The sequence below is a fragment of the Chelonoidis abingdonii genome, chromosome 8, assembly GCF_003597395.2.
Source record: "Chelonoidis abingdonii isolate Lonesome George chromosome 8, CheloAbing_2.0, whole genome shotgun sequence".
Lineage (NCBI taxonomy): Eukaryota > Metazoa > Chordata > Testudines > Testudinidae > Chelonoidis > Chelonoidis abingdonii.
The window spans coordinates 707,015-734,154 of record NC_133776.1 but is presented as its reverse complement, the minus strand read 5'-3'; the positions used below and the strand labels follow the sequence as shown (position 1 = coordinate 734,154).

The 27,140-nt window shown below is 49.6% G+C and overlaps 1 protein-coding gene and 1 long non-coding RNA gene across 2 annotated transcripts in view; both read right to left on the bottom strand.

Moving 5' to 3' along the window:
• The window catches only part of LOC116828958 (D-beta-hydroxybutyrate dehydrogenase, mitochondrial-like), a 35,488-nt gene extending 23,749 nt beyond the window's left edge, over positions 1 to 11,739 (bottom strand). Inside the window, exons 1-2 of the mRNA XM_075068955.1 lie at positions 11,689 to 11,739; positions 9,609 to 9,719 (exon numbers count right to left, since the gene is read on the bottom strand). Coding sequence (XP_074925056.1) covers positions 9,609 to 9,719; positions 11,689 to 11,739 — 162 coding nt within the window. The remainder of the gene's footprint in view (positions 1 to 9,608; positions 9,720 to 11,688) is intronic.
• LOC142047248 (uncharacterized) overlaps positions 1 to 27,140 on the bottom strand; it is a 498,878-nt gene that overhangs the window by 180,650 nt on the left and 291,088 nt on the right. The gene's annotated exons all lie outside the window — the stretch shown is intronic.

The following is a 27,140-nucleotide window of genomic DNA, read 5'->3' as shown; positions in this document are numbered from 1 at the left end:
AACGATATGCACTGATTGAAAAGGAGTGTCTTGGCACATGTATGAGCATGTGAGAACTCCTACAGATATCTGCATGAATTACATTCCTTTAAACTGATAACTGCCCATAAACCTCTTGTAACCATTATCAATGGAAAAGACCTGTATCAAGCATCAATGAGATGCCAATGTCTTTTGAACAAGCTCATGCAATTTAATCTTATCGCTGAATATACTCCTGGTAAAAATCTGGTAACAGCAGACACATTGTCATGGAGCCCCGCATTGTACTCAAACACCTGTGGGCCAGAAGAAGATGAAAAGGCTTTTGTAGATGTTGTAGGAACTTACAGACAAGTGTCAGGCAGGAAACTATACCCTCTACAAAGAGCAATGTCAAGAAGTTTTTAGCTACATTCGGGCAGGGTGGCCCTAGTATCTGAAGAACACAAGACCACCTGTGACAAAAGACTGCTTTGCTGTATGCAGACAATTAAGCGAGTCCAATGGCCTAATGATTAAAAGGTGATTGTACTATCATCCAAAGTGCTCTGAGAGGAGAAATTCTAGACCTCATCCATCCAGGTCATCAGGGACTAGCTAAATGCCATGAATGAGCCAATCCATCAGTGTGATGTCCTGGAATCAGCAAGGACATGAAGGGATTATTTAGTCTGCAGAAGAGAAGAGTGAGGGGGGATTTGATAGCTGCTTTCAACTACCTGAAAGGGGGTTCCAAAGAGGATGGATCTAGACTGTTGTCAGTGCTGGCAGATGACAGAACAAGGATTAATGGTCTCAGTTGCACTGGGGGAGGTTTAGGTTGGATATTAGGGAACACTATTTCACTAGGAGGGTGGTGAAGCACTGGAATGGGTTACCTAGGGAGGAGGTGGAATCTCCTTCCTTAGAGGTTTTTAAGGTCAGGCTTGACAAAGCCCTGGCTGGGATGATTTAGTTGGGGATTGGTTCTGCTTTGAGCAGGGGGTTGGACTAGATGACCTCCTGAGGTCCCTTCCAACTCTGATATTCTATGATTCTATGAATAAAATGTTTTCATGTGAACACTGCAGAACTAACAGACCAACATAACGCAAAGAGCATCTAGTAGCAATATCTCTACCAACTTTCCCAGACCTGAAGAGCGCTATGTAGCTCAAAAGCTTGCATCTTTCACCAGCAGAAGCTGGTCCAATTAATGGTATTACCTCCCTCACCTGTCTCTCTAACATCTTTACCAGACAGCCCCTACAGGAGGCTAGTAGCAGACTGATGCATATTTTGATGACATCATTACCTAGTTGAAATGGACTATTTTTCTAGATATATTGAAATAATATATTTGAAAGATGCAACGTGTTGCAGTGTTACCAAGAAATTAAAGAGCACATTAGCCCATTCTGGTATTCCAGAACAATTATTGCTAGACAATGGACCACAATTCACTGCAGCTGAATTCACGTCATTCCAAAGTATGATTTTGAACACACTCCCATTACCCATAAGCAAACGGAGAAACTGAGAGGGCAGTACAGACAGTGATGAAATACTGAAGCAGGAAGAGCCATTCCTTTAGTAGGAACACCAGAAGCCCCGCCCAGCTCCTGATAGGAAGGCAACTCAGGTCTACTGTTCTAACCCTGGAAAAGAATCTAGCCCTGAAGTGGCCAGATCTGTTGAGGAGTGGCTGAATTAGATCAAAAGGCAAAAAATAGTTATGAACATTTTTATAACCAATGTCATTCAGTTAGAGAATCGCCTGATCTGGAACCCGATGTCCATGAAGGAAAAGGATGGAGAACTCCAGTTGTTGTAAAGAAAAAGAATGCATCGCCCAGGTCACAGACCATTGAGACAGGTGGTGGGGAGTTCAGCAGAAACTGTTGACCTCTTCAGTTTGTTCCAGAGATTCAGTAATCAACTGAGAACAAAATGCAGAACAAGGAAGAGGAAGATGAACTGACTCCAAACTTGCCAGGCCAGCCATTGCAAGGGAAAGACAGCCTGGTCTCCAAGATGTTACCCACTGTGGCTGTATAATTAAAGAACCAGTACCATTCGGGGATGAGTAATACACAGATACGTATTGAAATGCAAAAAGTTAGTGTGGAAAAAAAAAGCAGTTTTAAAGTAGTTAAAATACAGAAAAGATAAAAGTGGGGAGATGTGATGGGAAGCTTACATGTAAGGCAGTTTAGTCACTGGGCGGCACTGTGTGAAGCACATCCTGGCCATGTTGGAGGCAGGCTACACTTTCCGTGCAGTAAAGTTTAGTGTTGTGGCTGTGCCCATTGTGCTGCTATTCCTGTGTGACTAACCTAGTACAGCTATGTCCCCCGCCCATGGGAAGCTGGTCCTCCCTCCTTGCTGCAGCGGCTCACCACAGGCTGCTTTCTCTGGAGTTGACTTTGCTTTGCCCTGTCTGCTTGTCTTCACAGCGCAGCCCCGGCCACCTCCTCTGCTCAGGGGATGCTTCAGTGCTTGGGGGCCAGCAGCAGAGAAAACCTTCCCCTCCCTGCGGGCAATTCTCTTTCTTTCAGTTCTCTCCTCTCTCCTGGGATAGGAAAGTGCCCATTCAGTCCTGACATGGATCATGATGTGGGTCAGGCCAGTCACAGCAAGGCCCGTGTGGCATGGGGTCATGTCATGGGGCAGGTAGGTCTCAGCGATGCCCTTGTGGGGTCATGTCATGAGATGGGCAGGGCGCGAGGAGGCCTGTGGAGTGTCACGGGGTGGGGATGCTCTGGCAGGGGGTGCAGCATCGTGAAGTGGGAAGGACACAGGGAGGTCCTTGTAGCATGGTGTCATGATGTGGGGCAGAGGAACGCCTGTGAAGCAAAGTGTGACTGGGTAGTGTGGGCAGATCATGGGGAGATCTGGGAATCATCACTGGGCAGGGCAGGTGGGTCACCAGGAGGCCTGTGGAGAGCAGCGTCACAGGGTGGGACAGGCAGAGGTCACCAGGAGACCCGTGAAGTGCGGTGTCAGCAGGCAGGACGGGGGTGTCACCAGGCGGCCCATGGAGTGTGGTGTCACCGGGTGTCACGAGGTGGGCCGTGGAGTGCGGCATTGCAAGGCGGGATGTGGAGAGGTCACCACGAGGCCTGTGGAATGTGGCGTTGCAGGGTGGGATGAGGAGGGAGTGTCACCAGGAGGCCCATGGAGTGCAGTGGCACCGTCCGGGATGGCAGGGGTGTCACCAGGTGGCCCATGGAGTGAGGCATTGCAGGGCGGGATGGGGGGAGGTCACCACGAGGCCTGTGGAGTGTGCTGCCACAGGGTGGGACCGGGGGGGGGACATGGGTGTCACCAGGTGGACCATGGAGTGCGGCATTGCAGGGCGGGATGGGGGGAGGTCACCACGAGGCCTGTAGAGTTAGCATTGCAGGGCGGGACGGGGGGGGGTGTCACCAGGGGGCCTGTGGAGTGCGGTGTCACCAGGCAGGATGTGGGGGGTCACCAGGAGGCCCGTGGAATGCGGTATTACTGGGTCGGATGGGGGGAGAGGTCACAAGGTGGTCTGTGGAGTGAGGTGTTGCAGGGTGGGATGGGGATCACCATGAGGCCTGTGGAGTGCGGAGTCGCAGGGCAGGACGGGGGGGGCATGGGTGTCACCAGGTGGGCCATGGAGTGGCATTGCAGGGCGGGATCAGGGGAGGTCACCACGAGGCCCATGGAGCACAGCGTCACAGGGCAGGCGAGGTGTGGGGAGGCCTGGGTGGTTGTGGGGAGTTTTATTGCGAGTAGCCCAGGAATCAGCGCTGCTTCCAAGATGCCATGGGAGACCTAGAGGATTGACTCTTCACATGGCTCCAGCACCAGGTCTGGCACAGGATGTTTCCATTCCTACTGGAATCAGATTACTACTGACAATTTAGTCCAAATTAGATCCTTAGCCCAAAGCCCGTTACCAGGGAGTTTTCACAAATGCTGCCCATTCGCTCTGCAGCATTAATGCAGATTCAGAAGAAATGCTGAAGACCAGCATCTTACTACAGAAGGGCCTGACCTCAGGGGGTGCCAAGGGCTCCCAACTTCCACCAATGTTGAACAGGTCCCACAGCCTTGTTCACCTGCTTTCTGCCAAGGCTGGTATTCTCTGCGGGGTTCCATTCACCATTCCTGTACCATCCCCTCCCTGCTGCCTCACACTGAAGTCAAGAGGCTGCTCTGCCATATCCCTGTTGTTTGAGGAACCCATAGAAGAAGAGCTGCAATTTAAAACAGCTGTGCCCATTTGTCCCAGCAGGACAATCTGGAGCTCAGCCTGTAAAACAGAAGCGGAGAGCAAGTGTTTAATGACTTGGGCCCCGCTAACTACCATGGGGCCAAAATGTACCTCAGGAGGTGTGGGAAGTAGCAGACATGGGGTATGGCTCCTTTGGAATGTGACCCCGCTGCTTTCCATTGCTGAAGGGGCAGCGGAGACCTTTCAGGGACCGTAAGGTTTCTAAAAAGTGACAGCATCAGGGAAACAAGAATTAAAATCCTGTGCTCTGATAAAGCAACCAACAGCAAGCCACAGAACAGACAGGCGATAGTGATGCTTCCATATGACCTGTCCTCCAAGGATCTCAAAGTGCTTTACAAGGATGGGTGAGTATTATTACATTCTTTGTGCTTATGGGAAACTGGGTCACGGAGTGGTAGTGTAACTTGCTCAAGGTCATACGGCAATCCTGTGATATCACTGGGCATCGATCCCATGTTTCCAGCTCTAACCACTAGACAACCAGTGGACCACATCCCCAAGGGGTCACAAAAGGCAAGCAAGGGACATGGGCTGGGAATGTTGCAAGGCGTTGAAAAATTTATAACAATCTAAAGCAAAAAAAACTTGCTGTCCTAATCCCGGCAAGGTCAAGTATTCACTCTCAACATCTAGAAATGCATCCATCTATAAGTTCTGTAGGCTTAGTATTGTTATCAGTGAGACATTTTTTATTTTAACTTTTATAGTAAGTTTAAGGAATGGTGGGGGTGATGACAATAATTTTTTTAATGTGAATGAGGCATCGCCAGCCTAAAAAACCGAGAAACCCTGCATTAGATCACTCTGCCTCCTAGGCCAATTCCAGTTGGGGTCAGGTTTTAACTTGTGACCAAGAGGTGAAACTTCCTTGCTTGTGGAAATGACCAGATTAGTCATATAGAACTCCAGATAGTCAGGCTGACTGTGAGGTCAATTTAGTTCATTTATTTGCCCTCAAATGCCCTCTCTGCTTTCCACTGGTGTGCTAATCTCCTGAAATAGTCCTCCCTGTAAACATTCGATTCCACATTTGCTCCATCCTTCCACCTGCTGTTCCCATCTCAAGCCCAAGCATGCTGTGGTGAAAAGTGACGCAGCAGCGAAGGGCCAGCTCAAAGCACCACATGACGCTAGTAATAGAGGATTTACAGAGCCTTTGGATGGAAATTTTCACACAATGGCAGTTGTCCAACAGGACTTTCTTCTGCCAGGTTATGAAGTATGTCAGCTGAGGTGTCTTGCCTGGCCAACTTTCCTTTCTGGTGCAATGACCAAACGTAACCTTCGCTGACACTAGGCAGCCAGGTGGGTCATGTTCGAGCTGTACTGCGGTGGTTTCTGGGAGTACAGCTGTGGTCTCCAGCCATCCACACACCTGGATACACTGACCACCTTCAAACATTTCCTAGTCAGCTTTAAATTATCTTAAAGGAACACAGAAAAGTTAAAAAAAAAAAAAAATCCTGCATTTTGTTTCAGCTCTTATTAGTAAAATCTTCAGTTGTTATATCAAAACCTGAATTGACTTGGCTCTCTCAGTTGCTCCTTTTTAAATTTTCCTCTAGGCTTGGCCCATGGAAATAAATAGGCCATGTCACTCCCCAGGCCTCCTGCACTGGGGCTACTCCAGGGGACTGTTTGGAAGATGAAGTCAGAGCAGAAAGGAGCTGCCTGCCTTTCTGGGAGCATGCTGCTCTGGTGCTCCATAGCCTGTACTCACTGCCAGTGACCCTAGAGCGTTTGGGAGCCAGCTTCCTGAGAGACCCATATGTGCCCAGGGGATACCATCATAGGTGCAGACTCTGTGAGTGCTCCAGGGCTGGAGCATCCATGAAAAAAAAAATAATGGGTGCTCAGCACCCACCAATCAACTGTTCAGGGGTCCCCACAGACCAGCTGTTTTGCAGCAGGAGGTGGGAGACGGGGCAGAAAGAGACAGAGTGAGGGTGAGGCCTTGCGGAAGGGACAGAGTAGGGGTGTGGCCTCAGATGGGAGCGGGGGTGGAGCACCCACCTGGAAAGAAGAAAGTCAGTGCCTGTGGATACCACTACAGCTACAATTGTTGGGGGATGGAGGGGGGTGGAGGGGGAAAACAGGGAAAGAGAGTGGCCTGCTGGCAGCACATTCGCCCTGAATTGTCTGAAGCTCTGGAAGTCTCTCCCTGCCTTATTTTTCATACATCCCAAATATGCTAGATGGCCTCTCCTCCCAACCAAGCAGAGTTCACAAGAGCTTTGGCCACTGCCCAAGAACTTAAGTCTACACTGATATGGTAGAACAATGATAATAATCGCTAGCTACCTCACTATCCACCTTCAAATCCCCTCAGCGCCCCACTTCGCTGGGGGGGCCTACAAAAAACATGACATGGGTTAGACTGCTGGTGTGCAGAGCTCACTGCCTGCCATGCCAAGCAAGATTCTTTCATCGTATCCTTGTCCTCCTCCATCTGTCTGTATCCAACTGTTGTCATTTCTCTTACACTGAGGCTGCAAGCTCCTTGGGGCAGGGGCTGTTCTGTTCTGTTTTTGTACGCCTAGTCCAATGGGGTTCTGGTCCATGACTAGAACTCCTGGGCACCACAGTAACACAAATAAATATCCGTTTCAACAGACAACGGTATAAGCACTCAAGCAGTTCAGTTATTGTGTGTCATGTTACAATATCACGAGTGGTTAATAAGTCCAATTCCTGAGCAACAGCAAAAAAATTTCTCTTATCAGCATGCATTTGACTTTGACTTTTGCTCTTAAGATGTGTGATGCTGAAGACATTCCCATCTGATTGTGTATGGGGATGTACTGCCTTGGTGCTAGAAAGTAGGATCAAGCAGCAGAGAGGAGACTATATCAAAGAGTGTTGGTGCCTAAACAGATTCCTGTTTGACACCCCTGCAGATTTCAAAGCTGTCAGATTGATTTTTAATTTTCCATGATGGCATGAAGGCTACAGTGCACTGTAATGGTGATCAGACTGAGGAGGACTGGGGCCCAGCCAATCCTCTCTAGCAGTCGGAAAAGGCCCTTCCTCTTGATCAGTTCAAAGCCCTTGTAAGATTTATGAAGTTCATGTAGAAAGATTTTCCTTGTTCTCGACACTTTTCTTGCAGTTGCCTCAGTCTCAAGACCATGTTGATAGTTGATCTGTCAGCACAGAAGCCTCACTGAGTCTCTGGATATACATGTTCCGCAAGAACTTGCAGTCTTTGGAGAATGATCCACACAAATGCCTTGCCAACTACATTAAAGAGAGAGATTTCTTTGCAGCTGCTGCAATCACTCCAATCTCCTTTGGTTTTGTCCAACATTATGGTGTTGGTGTCCTTCATGTCTTGCGGTCCCCCTCCTGCTCTCAGGCAGGAAAGCAAGACATTATGCTTAAACATATGCACCATCTGATGTGACCAGTTACCTCTGGCTTGAGCCTTCCCAAACCAGTTACCTCTGAGATGGCCTAAGCCTGATGAGTCATCCCTGAGACCAGGGCCAGTGCAAGGATGTTTCGCGACCTAGGCGAAACTTCCACCTTGCGCCCTCCTCCTCCCACGGCCTCGGCCTGAGGCACCCTCCCCCTCCGCCCTGAGATGCCTCCCTTGCGGCAGCTGTCCACTCCCCACCCTCTGCCCTGAGGCACCCCCCCGCCCCAGCTCACCCCTGCTCCACGCACGAGCATGAGCACCCCGAGTACGCCATTGCTGCTTCACTTCTCCTGCCTTCCAGGCTTGCAGCGCCAATCAGCTTAGGCGCCGCAAGCCTAAGAGATGGGAGAAGTGAATCGGCCACGGCGTGCTCGGGGAGGAGGTGAGGCAGGGGTGAGCTGGGGGGGGAGTTCCCCTGTGTGCCGCCCCCACCCCCTTACTTGCTGCAGGCGGCCCTCCCCGCATCCCCTGCCCCAACTACCTCTGCCTAAATGCCGGAGGCAACCAGGGTGGCCGAAGACCTGGCCGCCGAGGCTGCTGCCGAAGAAAATGGCACCCCCCAAATCCCAGCACCATAGGCACCACCTAGGTCGCCTAAATGGTTGCACCAGCCCTGCCTGAGACAGTGTAATGAGTCATCAGAAGCAATTACCTGCAGATCTCATGATAGGCCCCATGCATCCAACCCGGGTTCAGCCAATCCACGGGTGAGGACCCACCCAGCTGATCCCAAGACAGGCATACAGGCTCCTCAGGGAAGCAGTGTCTCCAGTCTGCTCAACTCCACCACCAGGCCAGGAACACACCCATTGCCTAGTAATCCTGACAGACTGCTTCTACTCTACCCAGCCCTGCTGCAGCCTGCTCCTGCCTTTGCCTGCTTCCATGCTAGCCAGTCCCTGTTCCAGCTCCTGCCTCAGCTGGCTGCCCAGCAAGTCTGACGTTTACAGTCATAATTCATAATAATAATGTTGTTCTATGGTAAATACTTATAAAACTGGGTTTCCTCTAGTGTGGGCTTCGAAAAAAAATATCTGCTATTAGACACCAAGGAAAAAATAACTGATACTTGGAAATGTTGGAGTAAATGCTAAATTCTTGGTCGGAGACCAGCGCAAATAATACTTAAAAAAAAAATTGCAAAAAAAAGTCTGACACCTGTCCTCCTTTCTTCTGTACTTCAGATGGAATTTCATCTTTTCATGTAGCTCAGGGGTAGGCAACCTGAGGCACACAAGCTGATTTTCAGTGGCACTCACACTGCCGGGTCCTGGCCAAGGGTTCGCGGGGGGGGGGGCGGCTCTGCATTTTACTTAAATTTAAATGAATCTTCTAAAATATTTTTAAAAGCTTATTTACTTTACATACCACAATAGTTTAGTGATATATTATAGACTTGGAGAAAGAGACCGTTTGAAAACATTAAAATGTATTACTGGCACGCAAAACCTTAAGTTAGAGTGAATAAATGAAGACTTGGCACACCACTTCTGAAAAGTTGCCGACCCCTGATGTAGCCATTCCTGGTGCTAGGAGACAACTGACTTTACAGACTCATTTACAGACAGTTCTATATCAAGATCTTTGGCAATCTGGAGATCTCATTTAGAGCTGCTTCAGAAACAGTGCTTTCACATTAACAGAGTTCCTGGGAGTGTTCCACCTGGCATTGCATCTATTTGCTTCTGTCGATGATGTCTCCAATAAGAGATTTGGATGGGGCAGTTTTCTTGGCTGAAGGACCTATTGATTTGATAGTCGGTTAGGGCTTTTCCATGGCTAGCTGATTGACTCACAATGCTGAGCAAGAAATGCTGAAGTCTAAGCAGAGAAAATTTGCATTTATTTAAAAAATGCAGACACATTTTCATTGATACAGACTTTAAATCAGCATGTTACTATCCCTTTAAAATATGCCCTTCACAACCTCTAACAGAGTTAACTTAATGTAGTACTCACCGCCAGCAAACAGCCAGCAAAGACAGTGAATCCATGTGCATGCAGCTGCTTTGCCAAGGCATGTCCAAACCCTTTGTCACAGCCTGTTATTAGCACTGCCTTCCCATCAACCTGTGCAGGGGAAGCCAACAGTTTAGAGGGAGTGAACACACTCTGTGATAGCAGGAGCTATTACAATGCTGCAGAACCCTATTAAAATTACAATACATAGCAATGGTGCAGCCCCACGAGCAGGCTTAGCACACGTCAATAGTATTTCAGTAGAGATATTGGCTACACCATATGTCAACAAGTCCTAAATTGTTCTGAACTTGTCCAGATTCTACCCCGCCCTTTGCACTGCCATTTACACTCATGCATAATGAGTGTGAGACATTACCAGACAAAATCCTCTACAGTTATATCATTGGCACCATTTCACATCCCCTGTGCACAGCCATAAATGACACCACTAGCTGCAAGGCACGATGGGCCTGACTCTGCTGTCACATGATTTTACACCAGACTAACTCCATTGACTTTCTCCTGGTTTACACCTGTGTAAATGAGATCAGAATGTGGGCACTTTTGTCCAGAAATGCCATGAGCTCTCTCTTGAAAATGCAACGTACAACCCATCTCATAAAACATGCTTCCATTCTAACAAGTAAACCAAATTATTTATGCTACAATGACACTGACAACAGTTCCCTTTTTAAAAAGTAAATCAACATAGAGAGAGAGAAAAAGACAGCAAAATTTCAGACACCAGCAATAAGAGATGACACCAAAATTCCACAAAACATATTCAAACTCATCTAGTAGGCTGAACACAGCAGTTGGGAGGAGCACTGGACTGGGACTTGGGAAACCTGGAGTCTATTCAGAGCCCTGCCTCTGCCCTGCTGGGTGACCTTGGACAAGTTACTGCACTGCTGTGCTTCAGCTTCCCCACCTGAAAAAATGGGTATAATGCTACTTATGTTGCTTGAGCTCGATGGATGAAAAAATGCTCTATAAGAGCTAGGTGGTATTGTTATTGCTCCCCATTAGGACGGACACAAACGTTGCTGATGTCTTGTGGCCCGCCAGCAGATTACCCTGATGGGTCGCATGCTGAAGGTTGCCGACCCCTGCTCTACCATATCCCCCCCAGCTGCCTCTTTTCCAAGCTGAAAAGTCCCAGTCTTATTAAGCTCTCCTCATACGGTAGCCGTTCCATACTCCTAACCATTTTTGTTGCCCTTTTCTGCACCTTTTCCAATTCCAATGACACACAGTAACCCAGAAGTCCTTAAACACACAATCTGTGCTCTAACTCCTAGGACATACTCCCTCCCCTCTGACTGAACTCACCGTCTCCTATTCTGTTCATCACGGTACCTTCAGTTATGTGAAACAATTACACTTTAAAGTTTAAGTGAGCCAGCAACACTAAACTGTGTGCCCTGCGTTTATGGCTGTAATGGTCTGTAGCTCTCCAAACTGGAGCTAGGGCTGTATAATACGGAGTTTGTACAGGCTCCCTTGAGGCACTATCTTTCAGGCGATAATGCTACACAATAAAAAAGGGTAAGAGGAAGCAATAAGGAACTTAGGTCTAAAACGTCTCTGGGGAGTGGCTGACAACCCAATACTCCTTGAGTTATGCCACAAGAGCCAGCTTCTGGATAAGAGCCCTGCACTCTGGCAACCTGTCCAGCTGTCCCTTCCGGATAACACGGGGCCGATTGCTCATTCTCCTATTTTGTTGGGTTTTGCTGATGTATGTAGCAATAAGGAAAGAAGTTTAATATGGAAGAACTGCAGTATAATAAGGATCAGATCATTGCCAGAAGGCAGAGCAGAAACTGATAAGGGAATGAATTACATCCCCTCCTTTACCCACTGGAGGTGTAGTTGCTTTTACAAGCTCATTTACAGACTTAATGATCCTAAATTTAAGCTGTGCTTGAAGCAAGTTGCAGGCACAAACCATGATATGAAGGACAAAGGGAAATGAGAATTTAAATATGCAAGGCTTGATTCTGTTCTCACTGGCACTGAATCAGGCCTAGTATGAATCAGGCTGTGGAAACTTATCATGGCCATCTCTACTCACCTCCAGCACTACACTGCTGCCCTCACCCTCTCTGGGGTCAGAGCGGCTCATCTTTCTCCCTCCCCACTGTATGTCAGCTCTGTTCCAGAAAGTTCGGGAACCAAATAGAGACTGGCCAGTTCTTGTCACTTCCAGGGCTATTCTGGAGCCAGGCAAGAGGGAACTAAATGAGCCACAGCTAATTGTAATCAGGTCCCCTATCAGCAAATCTTACCAGGGCACAGATCAGCTGAGGGAAACAAACGCCGATCCATAGAAAGGGGAGTGGACTCTGTCAGTTTGAGATTCATTAGCTCAACAGTTTTTAGAACTGGGCAGCTGTTTTGCATCCTCCAGTAACAAAATAAGCAAGAAAAGAAACAAAGCAAATGAAAGTACTTTAATGAACCCCTCTTAACTATGTCTGTCTCTGGGGAAAATCTACGGAATATATTTAACATATAAACCTTGCCAATGGCATTTACTATTATCCTACTTGCCAGTGATGAAATGATTGGCAGCAGGGGAGCTGCTTGTATGCAGCAGCTGCAGAACTGGGTCCCAGGAGTAGCATTACTTTAGCTGGTGCCCTGTTCCTCAGGGAGGAGCCAGTGATCTCATGATCCCATTGCTAGCTTTGTTATCCTCTGGCATGTAGCTGGTGGGTACATTATGAAGGGCAAGAGGGCTGCCTGGCCTGCAAGGACTGTGGGCAGTCCCCATCCCTAAAGAACTCCACTATACTGAAGGGGGGTAAACTGCCCTGCTCTGTGAGGGGCAGGCTAGATTAGACGTAAGAGGTCTTTTCCATCCCCAGTTCCTACAGTTCTGTAAGGCAGTGGCTCTCAACCAGGGATATGTGTACCCCTGGGTGTACGCAGAGCTCTCCAGGGGGCACATCGCCTCATCTAGATATTTGCCTAGTTTTACAACAGGCTACATAAAAAGCACTAGCAAAGTCAGTATAAATTAAAATTTCATACAATGCCGTGTTTATACTGCTCTGTACACTGAAATGTAAGTACAATATTTATATTCCAATTGCTTTATTTTATAATTATGTGGTAAAAATGAGAAAGCCAGGAATATTTCACTAATAATGTGCTGTGACACTTTGGTATTTTTATGTCTGATTTTGTAAGCAAGTAGTTTTTAAGTGAGGTGAAATGTGGGGTACGCAAGACATATCAGACTCCTCAAAGGAGTACATTAGTCTGGAAAGATTGAGAGCCACTGCTGTAAGGGACACTCCTCAGCCTATGATGTAACAAACTAAACTGCTGTCTAGTTAATGAGACACAGAAAGAGAGACCATTGTACTTCACACGCCAGGTTCTATTCTCCTCTCATCTCCGGATAGGCTCACCTTCATTCTACTCGGGATCTCTGCTTTGAGATGAACAGATCTGGGCCTGGCTCAGTGACACTGGTAGGGCATGTGCCCGCCCCCAGCTGGGAGAACAGATCTGTGAAGGTGGACTGCTAATAGCACCAACAAACCCATTGAGAGGGGGTATTTGTGGTAAAGCACTAGGCTGGGATTCAGGACGTTCAATGCGTGGCTCTGCCACAGATTCCCTGTGTGACCTGCGGCTAATCACTTAGTGGCTCTGTGCCTCAGTTTCCTCCATCTAAAATGGAGACAGTAGCACTGTCTGGCCTCACAGGATGCCATGAGCATAATACATTAATAACTCTAAGGTATTTGGATGCTGCTGTGATATATAAGTACTTAGACGTGCTACCCACACATCTCCCATATAGAGGTGTGGCTGTGGCAATGTACACCTTTCAAAATATATCACTGTGTACATGCCATGTTCCTGCTCTTTATTCTGTCTCCTAGAAAGACTGCTTAGAAGATATTCAAATGATCACCCGAGCAGCACCCCTCAACATTTGAAAATCAGGTTAACTGAGGTCTTGTCTACACTACAGGGGAAAACTGACCTAAGCTACGCAATTTGAGTTGTATGAATAGTGTAACGCAAATTGACATCGTTTAGTTCTATTTACCGCAGGGTCCACACTACGCAATGTTGATGGGAGATGCTCTCCCGTGGACTCCCCCTACTCTTCTCGATCCGGTGGAGTACAAGAGTCGACAGGAGAGCGATTGGCTGTCGATTTAGTGGGTCTTCACTAGACCCACTAAACTGACCGCCAATGCATCGATCGACTCTCGTTGATCCCCCAGTAAGTGTAGACAAGCCCTGAATGCTTGCAAACGTGAGGGTGCCACAGCCCTGAGTAGAGCAGGCAGATGCAGCACGGTTGGCAGGCAGCTCAGGAACGGTAAGCAGGCCGCAGCCCTGACACCGAGTTGCTGGAATGATGTCAGGCAAATCACTTAGCCTCTCCATGCCTCAGTTTGTCCTTCTGTGAAATGGAGATACTACTAGTTAGCTGCCGCTCAAAAGGACGGTGAGGCTTCTTTCACCAATATTTGTACAGTGATTGGAGACAGCAGGTGTTATAGACTAACCAGCATATAGGTAACTCACCCCACATAGTTCTGCCAGCACACCTTGGAGCTACTGACATGCTGGAAAACAGAACTCTTGGCTTTGTGATGGCTTTGGTGGGATGACTCAGTTACATCACACATGCTAGCTCACTAGTCTATATGCACGGCACTGCTATATCTAGATGGTATTTTCCACAAAGGCAAGTTGTGTGTCTAATTACACTACAATAAATATTCACTTAAACCTGCACCCATATCAACACAGTTACAGTTTACTTATTTTTCTCAAAAAAGGGTCTGATTTTCTTTAAAATAAGTTGTACAATTTCCACACACGCTCAAAATTAGACCGTATGATCGCAACAGAGGCAAAGTTAAGCAAAGTAGCTGGATAACCTCAGCCTTTCCAGATAATTTGAGAACCCGCATACACTTGTCTCGACTTTTTCCTATTCCCTCTCTCGCTGTCATTTGTTTTTCAAGGTTCCATCCCCTGTGAACCCGTCCTTGACACCCTCCTTATTATCTGGTGCAGCATGGATTCATTTTAAGTTCAAAACAAGCAGTTACAATACTGAACTTTGTCTGTTCCAACAACAAACCCTTAATTTCACACTGCTTTACCAGGCACTTAAGGGCTTCCATCCCAGTAATGGAACCATTTCAAATGCTGAGGCAACTTTACAAAATATGAACCAATCTGGATTATAACTACTGAGAGAAGATCCAGAGTCTGGTAACATTCCTCTGCTGAATGCCGAGTCCCCCCTCTGAGTTGCTGATTGTTCTAATGTTCTTGATAATATGAATTAGCAAGTAACAGGGCAGTGCTGCTTTCAGAAGTTTCTGTGTAAAAAGAATCTCTTTTTGCTTAGGCGGTCTGCTCCCTTTGCAGGGGTCCTGGAACAATATGTATAGTGAGGGCGGGGGGCAGAGAGTCATTGAACCAATTGTAAACCCCTTCAAGCCAAGGGGTGCGGCAGCATCCCCAGAACACCTAGTTCTAGCACCCATGTCCCTTTGTGTATTCAGCCAGACCCACGGATCTCAGTGACACAAATCAGATTTACTCCTCTTGGCCCTGGCTATAGAGCATGGGCGGGGTTCTCCTCCTAGGGACTTTGCACAAACTGCATGAAAATGCAGTGAGAATGGGAGTCTGTGGACTCCTGGCAGCAAAGGCAGAGGGGACTATTTTATACATTTTCTGATAAGTTCATAGATTCATAGACTCTAGGACTGGAAGGGACCTCGAGAGGTCATCGAGTCCAGTCCCCTGCCCTCATGGCAGGACCAAATACTGTCTAGACCATCCCCGATAGACATTTATCTAACCTACTCTTAAATATCTACCCAATTCTTTCAGCCTTCCTTCATAGGTCATGTTCTCAAGACCTTTAATCATTCTTGTTGCTCTTCTCTGGACCCTCTCCAATTTCTCCACATCTTTCTTGAAATGCGGTGCCCAGAACTGGACACAATACTCCAGTTGAGGCCTAACCAGCGCAGAGTAGAGCGGAAGAATGACTTCTCGTGTCTTGTTTACAACACACCTGTTAATGCATCCAGAATCACGTTTGCTTTTTTTGCAACAGTATCACACTGTTGACTCATATTTAGCTTGTGGTCCACTATGACCCCTAGATCTCTTTCTGCCATACTCCTTCCTAGACAGTCTCTTCCCATTCTGTATGTGTGAAACTGATTGTTCCTTCCTAAGTGGAGCACTTTGCATTTGTCTTTATTGAACTTCATCCGGTTTACCTCAGACCATTTCTCCAATTTGTCCAGATCATTTTGAATTTTGACCCTGTCCTCCAAAGCAGTTGCAATCCCTCCCAGTTTGGTATCGTCCGCAAACTTAATAAGCGTACTTTCTATGCCAACATCTAAGTCGTTGATGAAGATATTGAACAGAGCCGGTCCCAAAACAGACCCCTGCGGAACCCCACTTGTTATATACCTTTCCAGCAGGATTGGAGCCATTAATAACTACTCTCTGAGTACGGTTATCCAGCCAGTTATGCACCCACCTTATAGTAGCCCCATCTAAATTGTATTTGCCTAGTTTATCGATAAGGATATCATGCGAGACCGTATCAAATGCCTTACTAAAGTCTAGGTATACCACATCCACCGCTTCTCCCTTATCCACAAGGCTCGTTATCCTATCAAAGAAAGCTATCAGATTGGTTTGACATGATTTGTTCTTTACAAATCCATGCTGGCTATTCCCTATCACCTTACCACCTTCCAAGTGTTTGCAGATGATTTCTTTAATTACTTGCTCCATTATCTTCCCTGGCACAGAAGTTAAACTAACTGGTCTGTAGTTTCCTGGGTTGTTTTTTTTCCTTTTTATAGATGGGCACTATATTTGCCCTTTTCCAGTCTTCTGGAATCTCTCTCCGTCTCCCATGACTTTCCAAAGATAATAGCTAGAGGCTCAGATACCTCCTCTATTAACTCCTTGAGTATTCTAGGATGCATTTCATCAGGCCCTGGTGACTTGCAGGCATCTAACTTTTCTAAGTGATTTTTAACTTGCTCTTTTTTATTTTATCTTCTAAACCTACCCCTTCCCATAAGCATTCACTATGTTAGACATTCCTTCAGACTTCTCAGTGAAGACCGAAACAAAAGAAGTCATTAAGCATCTCTGCCATTTCCAAGTTTCCGGTTACTGTTTCTCCCTCCTCACTGAGCAGTGGGCCTACCCTGTCCTTGGTCTTCCTCTTGCTTCTAATGTATTGATAAAAAGTCTTCTTGTTTCCCTTTATTCCCATAGCTAGTTTGAGCTCATTTTGTGCCTTTGCCTTCTAATCTTGCCCCTGCATTCCTGTGTTGTTTGCCTATATTCATCCTTTGTAATCTGACCTAGTTTCCATTTTTTATATGACTCCTTTTTATTTTGTAGGTCATGCAAGATCTCGTGGTTAAGCCAAGGTGGTCTTTTGCCACATTTTCTATCTTTCCTACCCATCGGAATAGCTTGCTTTTGGGCCCTTAATAGTGTCCTTTGAAAAACTGCCAACTCTCCTCAGTTGTTTTTCCCCTCAGTCTTGATTCCCATGGGACCTTACCTATCAGCTCTCTGAGCTTACCAAAATCTGCCTTCCTGAAATCCATTGTCTCATTTTGCTGTACTCCCTTCTACCCTTCCTTAGAATTGCAAACTCTATGATTTCATGATCACTTTCACCCAAGCTTCCTTCTACTTTCAAATTCTCAACGAGTTCCTCCCTATTTGTTAAAATCAAGTCTAGAACAGCTTCCCCCTAGTAGCTTTTTCAACCTTCTGAAATAAAAAGTTGTCTGCAATGCAGTCCAGAACTTATTGATAGTCTGTGCCCCGCGGTTGTTATTTCCCAACATATATCTTAGATAGTTGAAGTCCCCATCATCCACCAAATCTTGGGCTTTGGATGATTTGTTAGTTGTTTAAAAAAAGCCTCATCCACCTCTTCCACCTGGTTAGGTGGCCTGTAGTAGACTCCTAGAACGACATCACCTTGTTTTTTACCCCTTTATCCTAACCAGAGACTCTCAACACTTCATCTCCTATGTCCATCCCCACCTCAGTCCAAAGTGTGTACATTTTTAATAGATATAAGGCAACACCTCCTCCCTTTTTCCCTCTCTGTCTTCCTCTGAGTAAACTATACCCATCCACACCAACATTTCCAATCATGCTGTATTATCCCACCAAGTTTCAGTGATGCCAAAATGTCATAGTTGTATTTATTTATTAGCACTTCCAGTTCTTCCTGCTTATTACCATACTTCTCGCATTTGTATATAGCATCCATCTAAGATACTGGTTTGATCTTGCCTCCCAGTTTTGCCCTGACCCTCCTTTCTCTCTGCCATTATAGCCCACAATCCCTCTTGTTTCCGACCCATCTCCCAGGTCTTCATGTTCCCCACTTATCTGTTCAGTATGTAAAAGTGGCGGGTCTTTAGTTTCGTAAAAATATAAGTGTATTTCTCATCACTGAGGAACACAGGAATCACCAACCTCGATCAGACCTGAGTTCCATCTAACCCAATATCCTACCTCTGACAGGGGCCTGCACCACATGTTGCAGAGGATGGTGTAAGAACCCCACAGAATGCTCCCAACATTATGGCTCATCCTGATCTCTAATAATTAGAGACAGTCTTAAGCTCTGAAGCGTGAGGCTTGATATCCCTTCTGCAGGATTTTTATCACTAATTATAAATCTGAATATTTCTTGACATCCATATAAATGCCCAGTCCCTTTTTGAATCTTAAATTCTTGGCCTCAATGACTTCTTAGGGCAATGAGTTCCACATTTAATAATGCTGTGTGAAAAAGTGTTTCATTTTATCAGTTTTGATTTTCACACCATTCCATTTCATTGAATGCCCCCTTGTACTTCTGGTATGAGACAGGGAAAACAGAAGTTCCTGATCTTCCTTCTCTAGACAACTCATCATTCTACATACTTTTTATCATGCCCCTTCTTACTCATATCCTTTCTAGTAGTCACAGTCTTTTCAATCTCTCTTTGTACCAGAGTTTTTCCAGACCCTTGACTGTTTTTGTTGCCCTTCTCTGAACCCACTCAAGTTCTGCACTATCCCTTCTGAAATGGGGTGGCCAGTTCTACACACAGTCTTCCAGCTGAGGACACACCATTGACTTAAATAAAGGCATTAAAATAGTCTCCATATTATTCAGCATCCCACTCTTCATGCATCCGAACATCTTGCTTGATTTTCGGCAATAGCTGCATAGTGAGAAGTCTTCACTGAGCTACCCATAATGATGCCCAAGTCCCTTCTACTCTGCAGTGCCCTGCCTAGGTTTCTCCTTCTGCTTAAGCACTCCACATCATAGTCCCATGGTAATTAAAATTCTTCCTCTCTGAGGTCCATTTTATTTAGTCTTTACACACATTGGCCTTTCAGGCCCCAACCCCAGGTCAATGTTTTCTGAGGCTTCTGTCATGCGTAGCACTCCTAATCCCACCTTGCTGGAGTCATAGGCTCCCACTCAAGCTTCTTTCTGCAGTGACTACCCCAGGGCACTTGTCCTTTCCTCCCTCATCTCCCCAGGCTTGACCTGAGTTAATCACATGACCTCAGCCATCTGAGGAAGTGAGCTGATCTTGTTACAGGTTAGACTGAGGCCCCGATTTCTGTTAAAGGGGCCAGGCAAGTTGAGACAGTTTATTTAGAACCATGTGAGTGGCAGGAGTAATTTTTTCCCTCCAATTTCCATTATTTTGCCTTTGTAAACATTAAAATTCATTTGCCATTATGTTGCCCACTCACCTAGCTTGTTTAGGTCTCTGAAGTTCCTCAGAGAAGTCTCTTATCCTAAGTAACTTTGAGTCATCTGTAAATTTTGCTACCTCTCTGCTCACCCTTCCCAGATCTTTAATATATTAAACACTGGACTAAGTGACCTGCACCCCCAGGCCACACAAGAAGTCTGTGGCAAAGCGGGACTTGAACCCACAGTTCCCAAGTCATAGGCTAGTGTTCTGGACCATCCACCTCCCCTTACCTTCAACTGCCTCCAGTTAAGACAGCCCCTGGAGACAGCAGTGAGGTACAGATGACTACCATCTCCCAGGCTGTCTTGGGGGAACACAGACAGCTCCACTGGGCTCTGCAGTTTAAACCAAAGACATTTAATTTCAAAAGTATAAAGTGGGACATCAGCAATTCTGTGCCAGTTGCTAGGTTTACTTTTTTCTTCTACCAATTTCTAATTTTAAAGTACTGCAAAAAAAAATTTAAAAAAATCAATTTTTCCATTATTTTCAAGAGTCTGTTAAGTAAAATCAAGGTCTCAGTTATGAGTGAGAGCATTCGGTTTTGCAGCACCTCAGTCATCATGCAATCTTTTCCCACTTATTACAAGAGTTGACAGACTTCAAAAAAATTCTTCTAAATATTGATCCTTCAGGTACATCAGTTCTTCCATAACAACATAAGAACACAAGAACAGCCATACTGGGTCAAACCAATAGTCCTCTTGTCCAGTATCCTGTCTTCTGACAGTGGCCGGTGCCAGATGATTCAGAAGGAATGAACAGAATAGGGCAATTTATTGAGAGATTCACCTCATCATCCAGTCCTAGCTTCTAGCAGCCAGTGATTTGGTGCAGTCAGAGGTTTAGGGACACCCAGAGCATGGGATTGCATCCCTGGTCATCTTGGCAAATAGCCACTGATGGACGTATCCTCCATGAACATAGCTAACTCTTTTTTGAACCCTTCACAACTTCCCTTGGCAATGAGTTCCACAGGTTGACTATGTGTTTTGTGAAAAAGTACTTCCTTATGTTTGCTTTAAACCTGCAGGATGTTAATTTGATTGGGTGACCCCTGGTTCGTGTGTTATGTGAAGGGGTAAATAACACTTCCTTATTCACTTTCTCTACAGCATTCATGATTTTATAGACCTCTATCATTTTCCCCAAGTAGTCTCTTTTTCAAGCTTACCAGTCCCAGTCTTTTTATTCTCTTCTCATATGGAAGCTGTTCCATACCCCTAATCATTTTTGTTTTTCTTCTCTGAACTTTTTCCAATTTTAATATAGCTTTTGAAGACAAGGTGACCACACTGCACCAGTATTCGTTTGACTGCCACTGCACATTGTACAGATGTTTTCAGAGAACTATCCACAATAACTCCAAGATCTCTTTGTTGAGTGGTAGCAGCTAATTTAGATCCCATCATTTTGTATATATAGATGGGATTATGTTTTCCAATGTGCATTTCTGTGCATTTATCAACACTGAATTTAATTTGCCATTTTGTTGCCCAGTCACCCAGTTTTGTGAGATCCCTTTGTAGCTCTTCGCAGTCTGCCTGGGACTTAACTATCTTGAATAGTTTTGTATCATCTGCAAATTTTGCCACCTCACTATTTAACTTAAGTATCCCATATTCGTAATGTCCACAATAGTATTTCTGCTGAATCTTCTTTATTCCAACCAACTGCCAGATCGGATCTGGTATCTGTGTTACATGTGTACTTATTTTTACCCACATACACCTTAAATTGGTATATGCTGAGGGTGAGAACCTGGGCTCAAAGGGATAGTTCATCTTGTAATGCTATCTGTTTGAATCCAGCCAATGAATCTCTATAATAACTAACAGACAGGTTTTGCTGGTTAAATTGCACATGAGAACTTCCCAACTAAACCACTAGAGATGAAGTCTGGGCCACAAGGAAGTAAATGGGCATTTTGCCATTGATTCAGAGGGACCAGGATTTCAGCCTAGGGGCCTGATCCTCTTCTGACTTACCCCAGTTTGGACCAGCTGTTAAGCATGAGAGAGCAATTCAGGCTTCTATGCTCATCTAGTCCTTGGTCTGTCTGCTGAAGATAGTAGTTTCACTAACTCAGGGCAATTGAGGTGGTGGGTTTTGTGGACCCTGAACTGAGATCACCAAATTCCTCCCCCATAAGCACCACACAGTGCAAATATGGACTCTGCATGGGAACAAGTTCACACACTCATCTCATGGGCCTGGTTCTCTAATATCTCATTCATATAGTTCTGTGAAATCCAGGAAGCAACAAAGGAAAACAGTCCTTGCATAGGCTCATTTTTCATCAGTTCTACTCTCCTAGTGGGTGGAAGACATCAGGCACCAGGTAGAAGTATGTTACTGTAATTGACTGGGCTAGTTCATATTACCATCATCTTCAAAAACAGGGGGCAGATCTCCACTCGGTGGGATTTCAAATCCCTCTTTCGGGATATATGGTTCCACTCTCCATGATTAACCGCTTCCTGAGCTAGCTGCTGAGATAATCCTTCCTTTATTCGAGTGGAAATCATTAGAGCTGTGTCAGTGCTTTCATCACCTGGCTATAAATAAAGAAGCATCCACTCTAGGCTGGAGCATAGCACACAAGGGAGGTTCTGTGGTCCCTGCAATGTAAGTTGCACTAAAGGGCTGCAGCTAATGGACAAATGCAAGAAACTTGCCCATTGTTGTGCTGTATGAAGTGCTAACAGCTATGGTAGCTGCACCCTGAGCAGGACTGCATCCCCGCACAGTGCGCTGACCTGGATCCCTCCAGAAATGAAGAGACCTGCAGCCCCCCTTTTGCAGCTCATGGCAACTGAGAGAGCACTGGAGTGAACTGTGAGCTTGGGAAAAGATCAGCAACAAGCTCTTCGGACTGGCTGTCCATTGGCACTTCCAGCCTGTGGCCAAGGTTCTTTACATTTCAGATCCCTTGGATTGCAGGAGGGGCTGTGGCCTGGGCTTCTTGGGGCCCTACGGGCAGTTGGGGAAGGGACATATTAGAAGGCCCCTCTCCCACATAACTAGAGTACATCTGTACTCAGCGGTAACAGAGACACGCTGCTCAATCCCATGGGCTCGTCCATGGGCTGAGGGATCAGAACTGACTGGGTCATGCTTGCTGCTAGGGAACATGAGGGGGCTGAGGAACTGGCACACAACATCCCAGGACAAGGCTAATGCCTGCTCCTGCTCTGACTGTCGCGTGACCCATCTCAGGTCACAGACGTGAAGAGGAAGAATGTCCAGGATGTGTTTGTGTGACCCAGCATCAGCAGGAGAGAAGGAAGGAGCCGAGGCCAGGGCAGAACAGCAGGGCCGTTCCTGTGCCTCAGGGATGGTGAAATCCTCAAGTGCCTAGCCTAGCGTGCCTCCCAGGCCAACAATATTTTAGCCCGTGTGATTGACTGTTCTGTGTAATTCCAGCAGTGGTGGGGACCAGCACAGACCAGTCTGATAGCAAGGCCAGGACTTTGTGCAGAGTTGCAAAGAGCGAATGCCCTGTTTGGCAGCGCTGTGTTTCTGGGATGAATCCTGGAGACAGCTGAGCTACTGCTGCTTGTCAGGCATGCTAGACAGAACTCAGAGGCCGGGTCCTACTGACACTGAAATCAATGGCAAGGCTCCCATTGGTTTCAGTGGCTAGGAGATCCGGCAGCATGTGGCAGAAGCCAGGAAAAGCAGCGTAAATACAGTAGAGCTCACTGGGAGCTGAGGAAAATCTTAGAGTGGCAACTTGCTTGGTATCAGCCACAAACAGCCAGATTTTATTGCATGGTCTGATACTGGGGAATGATTCCAACTGTCCTTTAATACCGCAACTGACACTTAGGAGGTGATTAGTATATGCATCTCAAAGCCCCCTGAAATGCAAGTGTTCCTTGCAAGGGCACCGCGGTTATTTCAAATGGTGGCTGCACGTCCCCCCTCTCTCTCTAGGAAGCTACAGCCCAGGGCTAAACAGAGCCTCTGAAATTTGCTCTAGGAATTATTATGGTGAAATTCGATGGCCTATGTTATCCAGGAGGTCTGACTAGATGATCACAATGGTCCCTTCTGGCCTGGGAATCTGTGAATCTATAATTCCACTGCTGTTAGTGAAGTTACTCCTGATTTACGCAGGTGTGAAAGAAGAGTTGGGTTAAAGTAGATTTCAGTGTCAGTTAAACAAAACCTAAAGAGTCTAAAGATTGAAAGAGGCAAATAAAAGATTAATGGAAGTGAACCTTGAGAGGAAAGGAAGAGAGAACAGGGAAGGAGAGGAAGAAGATGGAGTTACTATGAGGGATTCCTTGGTCTTGTCCTTCAGTTTTCGTCCTTCCCTGAAGTGTTTCTCCTAAAGTTCTTTTTTAAGAAGATGGCCCTGAAGCAGAAATGAGCTCCGTTTCATCTGTGTGGGTCCCCGCCACTCCCTGGGGGTGTGCACATGAGTGGGTCCCCACCCCCTCTCTGAAGCAGGTCCCCACCCCCTCACTGAAGCAGGTGTGCAGGGTTATTGCCCGGGGAACTGCAGGGCACCAGTGGACATGGGGCCGGCTGTAGATGGGGAGGGCAAGGGGCAGGGCCAGCTGGAGGTAGGGGGTGCGGGGCTGGCTGAGGGCAGGGCAGGGGGTGCGGGGCAGGGACAGCTGCAGTCAGGGAGTGCGGCAGGGGGTGCGGTGCGATGCGGGGCCAGCTGTGAGCAGGGCAGGAGGTGCAGGGCGGGGCCGGCTGCGGGCAGGGGGTGCAGGGTGGGGCTGGCTCAGGACAGGGGTACAGGGCCAGCTGCGGGCAGGACAGGGGTTGTGCTGCGGTGCAGAGCTGGCTGTGGGTAGAGGGTGCGGTGCAGGTTCAGGACAGGGGTGCGGGGCAGGGCTGGCTCAGGACAGGGGTGCGGGGCAGGGCTGGCTCAGGACAGGGGTGTGGTGCAGGACAGGGGTGCGGTACAGGGCTGGCTCAGGACAGGGGTGTGGTGCAGGACAGGGGTGTGGTACAGGGCTGGCTCAGGACAGGGATGTGGGGCTGGCTCAGGACAGGGGTGCGGGGCCAGCTGTGGGCAGGACAGGGGTGCGGGGCAGGGCTGGCTCAGGACAGGGATGCGGGGCCAGCTGTGGGCAGGACAGGGGTTATGGGCAGGGCTGGCTCAGGACAGGCGTGCGGTGCAGGGCTGGCTCAGGACAGGGGTGTGGGGCTGGCTCAGGACGGGGGTGCGGAGACAGCTGCGGGCAGGACGGGGGTGCGGTGCAGGGCTCGCTCAGGACTGGGGTGTGGGGCCAGCTGCGGGCAGGACAGGGGTGCAGTGCAGGACAGGGGTGCGGTACAGGGCTGGCTCAGGACAGGGGTGCGGGGCTGGCTCAGGACAGGGGTGCGGAGACAGCTGCGGGCAGGACAGGGGTGCGGAGACAGCTGCGGGCAGGACAGGGGTGCGGTGCAGGGCTGGTTCATGACAGGGGTGCGGGGCCAGCTGCGGGCAGGACAGGGGTGCGGGGCAGGGCTCGCCGGCTGCGGGCGGACAGGCCGGCAGAGGCGGTGGCTCGGGACAGGGGCGGGGCCAGCCTGCGGCAGGACAGGGGTGCGGGCAGGGCTGGCTTCAGGACAGCGGGTAGGGGGGGCAGGACAGGGAGGTGCGGCCGCTGCGGGCAGGACAGGGCGTGCGGGGCAGGCTGGCTCAGGACAGGGTGCGGGCAGGGCTGGCCCTCACGGACAGGGGTGCGGGGCCATGCTGCTGGCAGGACAGGGGTGCGCGGCAGGCTGGCTCGGACAGGGTGCGGGGCAGGGCAGGTGCAGGGCAGGGCTGCTCAGACGGGGCGTGCGGGCGGCAGGGATGGGGCGTGCGGCGGGCAGGTTGGCTCAGGACAGGGGTGCGGTGCAGGGCTGGTCTCAGACAGGCGTGTGAGGCCAGCTGCGCAGACGGGGGCTGCGGGCAGGACGGCGGTGCGGGCAGTGGCTGGCTCAGCGACAAGGGTGCGGTGCAAGGGCCTGGACTCAGGGACAGGTTGCAGCGGCGGACGGGGGGTGCGGGGCAGGGCCTGGCGCTCAGGGACAGGGGTGCGGGGCAGGGCTGGCTCAGGACAGGGGTGCGGGGCAGGACGGTTGGGTGCGGCGGCAGGACGGTGGGTGCGGGCAGGACGCTTCAGGACAGGGGTGCGGTTCTGCAGGGCTGGCTCAGGAGGGGGTGGGCCAGCTTCGGGCACCAGGACGGCGGGCTGCGGCAGGCTGTGCAGGCACAGGGCTGGGGCTCAGGACGGGGTGCGGGGCCAGGACGGGTGCGGCGGCAGGGCCTGGCTCGGTTGCGGGCCAGGACGGAGGTGGGGCATGGCTGGCTCAGGGCAGTGGGGTGGGGCAGGCGGGGTGCGGGGCAGGGCTGGTCAGACTGGGGTGTGCGGGGCAAGGGATAGAGGGTCGGAGGGGCAGGGCTGTCTCAGGACAGGGGTGCGGAGTGCAGGACGGGTGCGGGGCAGGGCTGGCTCAGGACAGGGTCGGGCAGGACGGGGTTGCGGCGGCTAGGGCTGGCTCTAGGACCAAGGGATGCGGTTGCAGGGTGGCTTTCAGCCAAGGGTGCGGGGCAGGTCTGGCTCAGGACAATGGTGCGGCAGGCTGGGCGTGCGGGTCCGGACGGTGGGTGCGCGGGCAGGCACGGGGGTGCGGGGAGGACCGGGGTGCGGGGGCAGGGGCTCTGGCTCCAGGACAGGGGCGTGCGGCACGGGCTGGCTCAGGACAGGGGCGGTGTGGGCCAGCCTGCGGGCAGGGACGCGGGTGCGGGCAGGACGGGGTGCAGGGCAGGGCTGAGCTCAGGCGGGAGGGTGCGGGGCAGGATAGGGTGCGCGGGCAGGGCTGGTTCAGGACGGGGTGCGGGGGAGGACGGGGGTGGCGGGGCAGGGCTGGGCTCAGGCACGGGGCATGTGCGGCGCAGGCACGGTTGGGTGCGGGGCAGGGCTGGCTCAGGACGGGGTGCGGGGCAGACGGGGTGCGGGGCAGGGCTGGCTCAGACGGTGGGGTGCGGCCGCAGGCGGAGGGGGGGCCGGCTGGTGCTCAAGGACGGGGGTGCGGGCAGGAAGGGGTTGCGGGGCAGGGTGGCTCAGGCGGGGGTGCGGGCAGACGGGGGTGCGGGGCAGGGCTGGCTCAGGACGGTAGCGGGGCAGGGACGGAGTGCGGGGCAGGCTGGCTCAGGACGGTATGTAGGGTGCGGCGGCAGGACGCAGGGGTGCGGGGCAGGCTGGCTCAGACGGGAGGCGGGGCACGGGACGGGGGTGCGGGCAGGGCTGCTCAGACGGGGTCGGGCAGGACGTGGTGCGAGGGCAAGGCCGGACAGGGGTGCAGGCACGGGTGCGTGCGGGCGCATGGCACGGACAGGTGCGGGAGGGCTGGCTCGGAAGTCGGGGAGACAGGAGGCGGGCAGGACCGGTGGGTTGCGGGGCAGGCAAGGGGTCGCTGGGCAGGACGGGGGGTGCGGAGGGCATGGACTCAGAGGGGTGCGAGCGGCAGCGCTGGCTCAGGACAGGGGTGCGGGGAGACGGGGGTGCGGTGAGGGCTGTGGGCAGGACGGCGGGTGCGGGGCAGGGTTGGCTCAGACAAATGGGTGCGTGCAGGGGCTGGCTCAGACAAGGGTGCGGGGCAGGCTGGCTCAGGACAAAGGTGTGCGGGGCAGGGCTGGCTCAGGACAAGGTGCGGGGGCAGGACAGGGGGTGCGGGGCAGTTGCTGGCCTCAGATCTCTCTCTT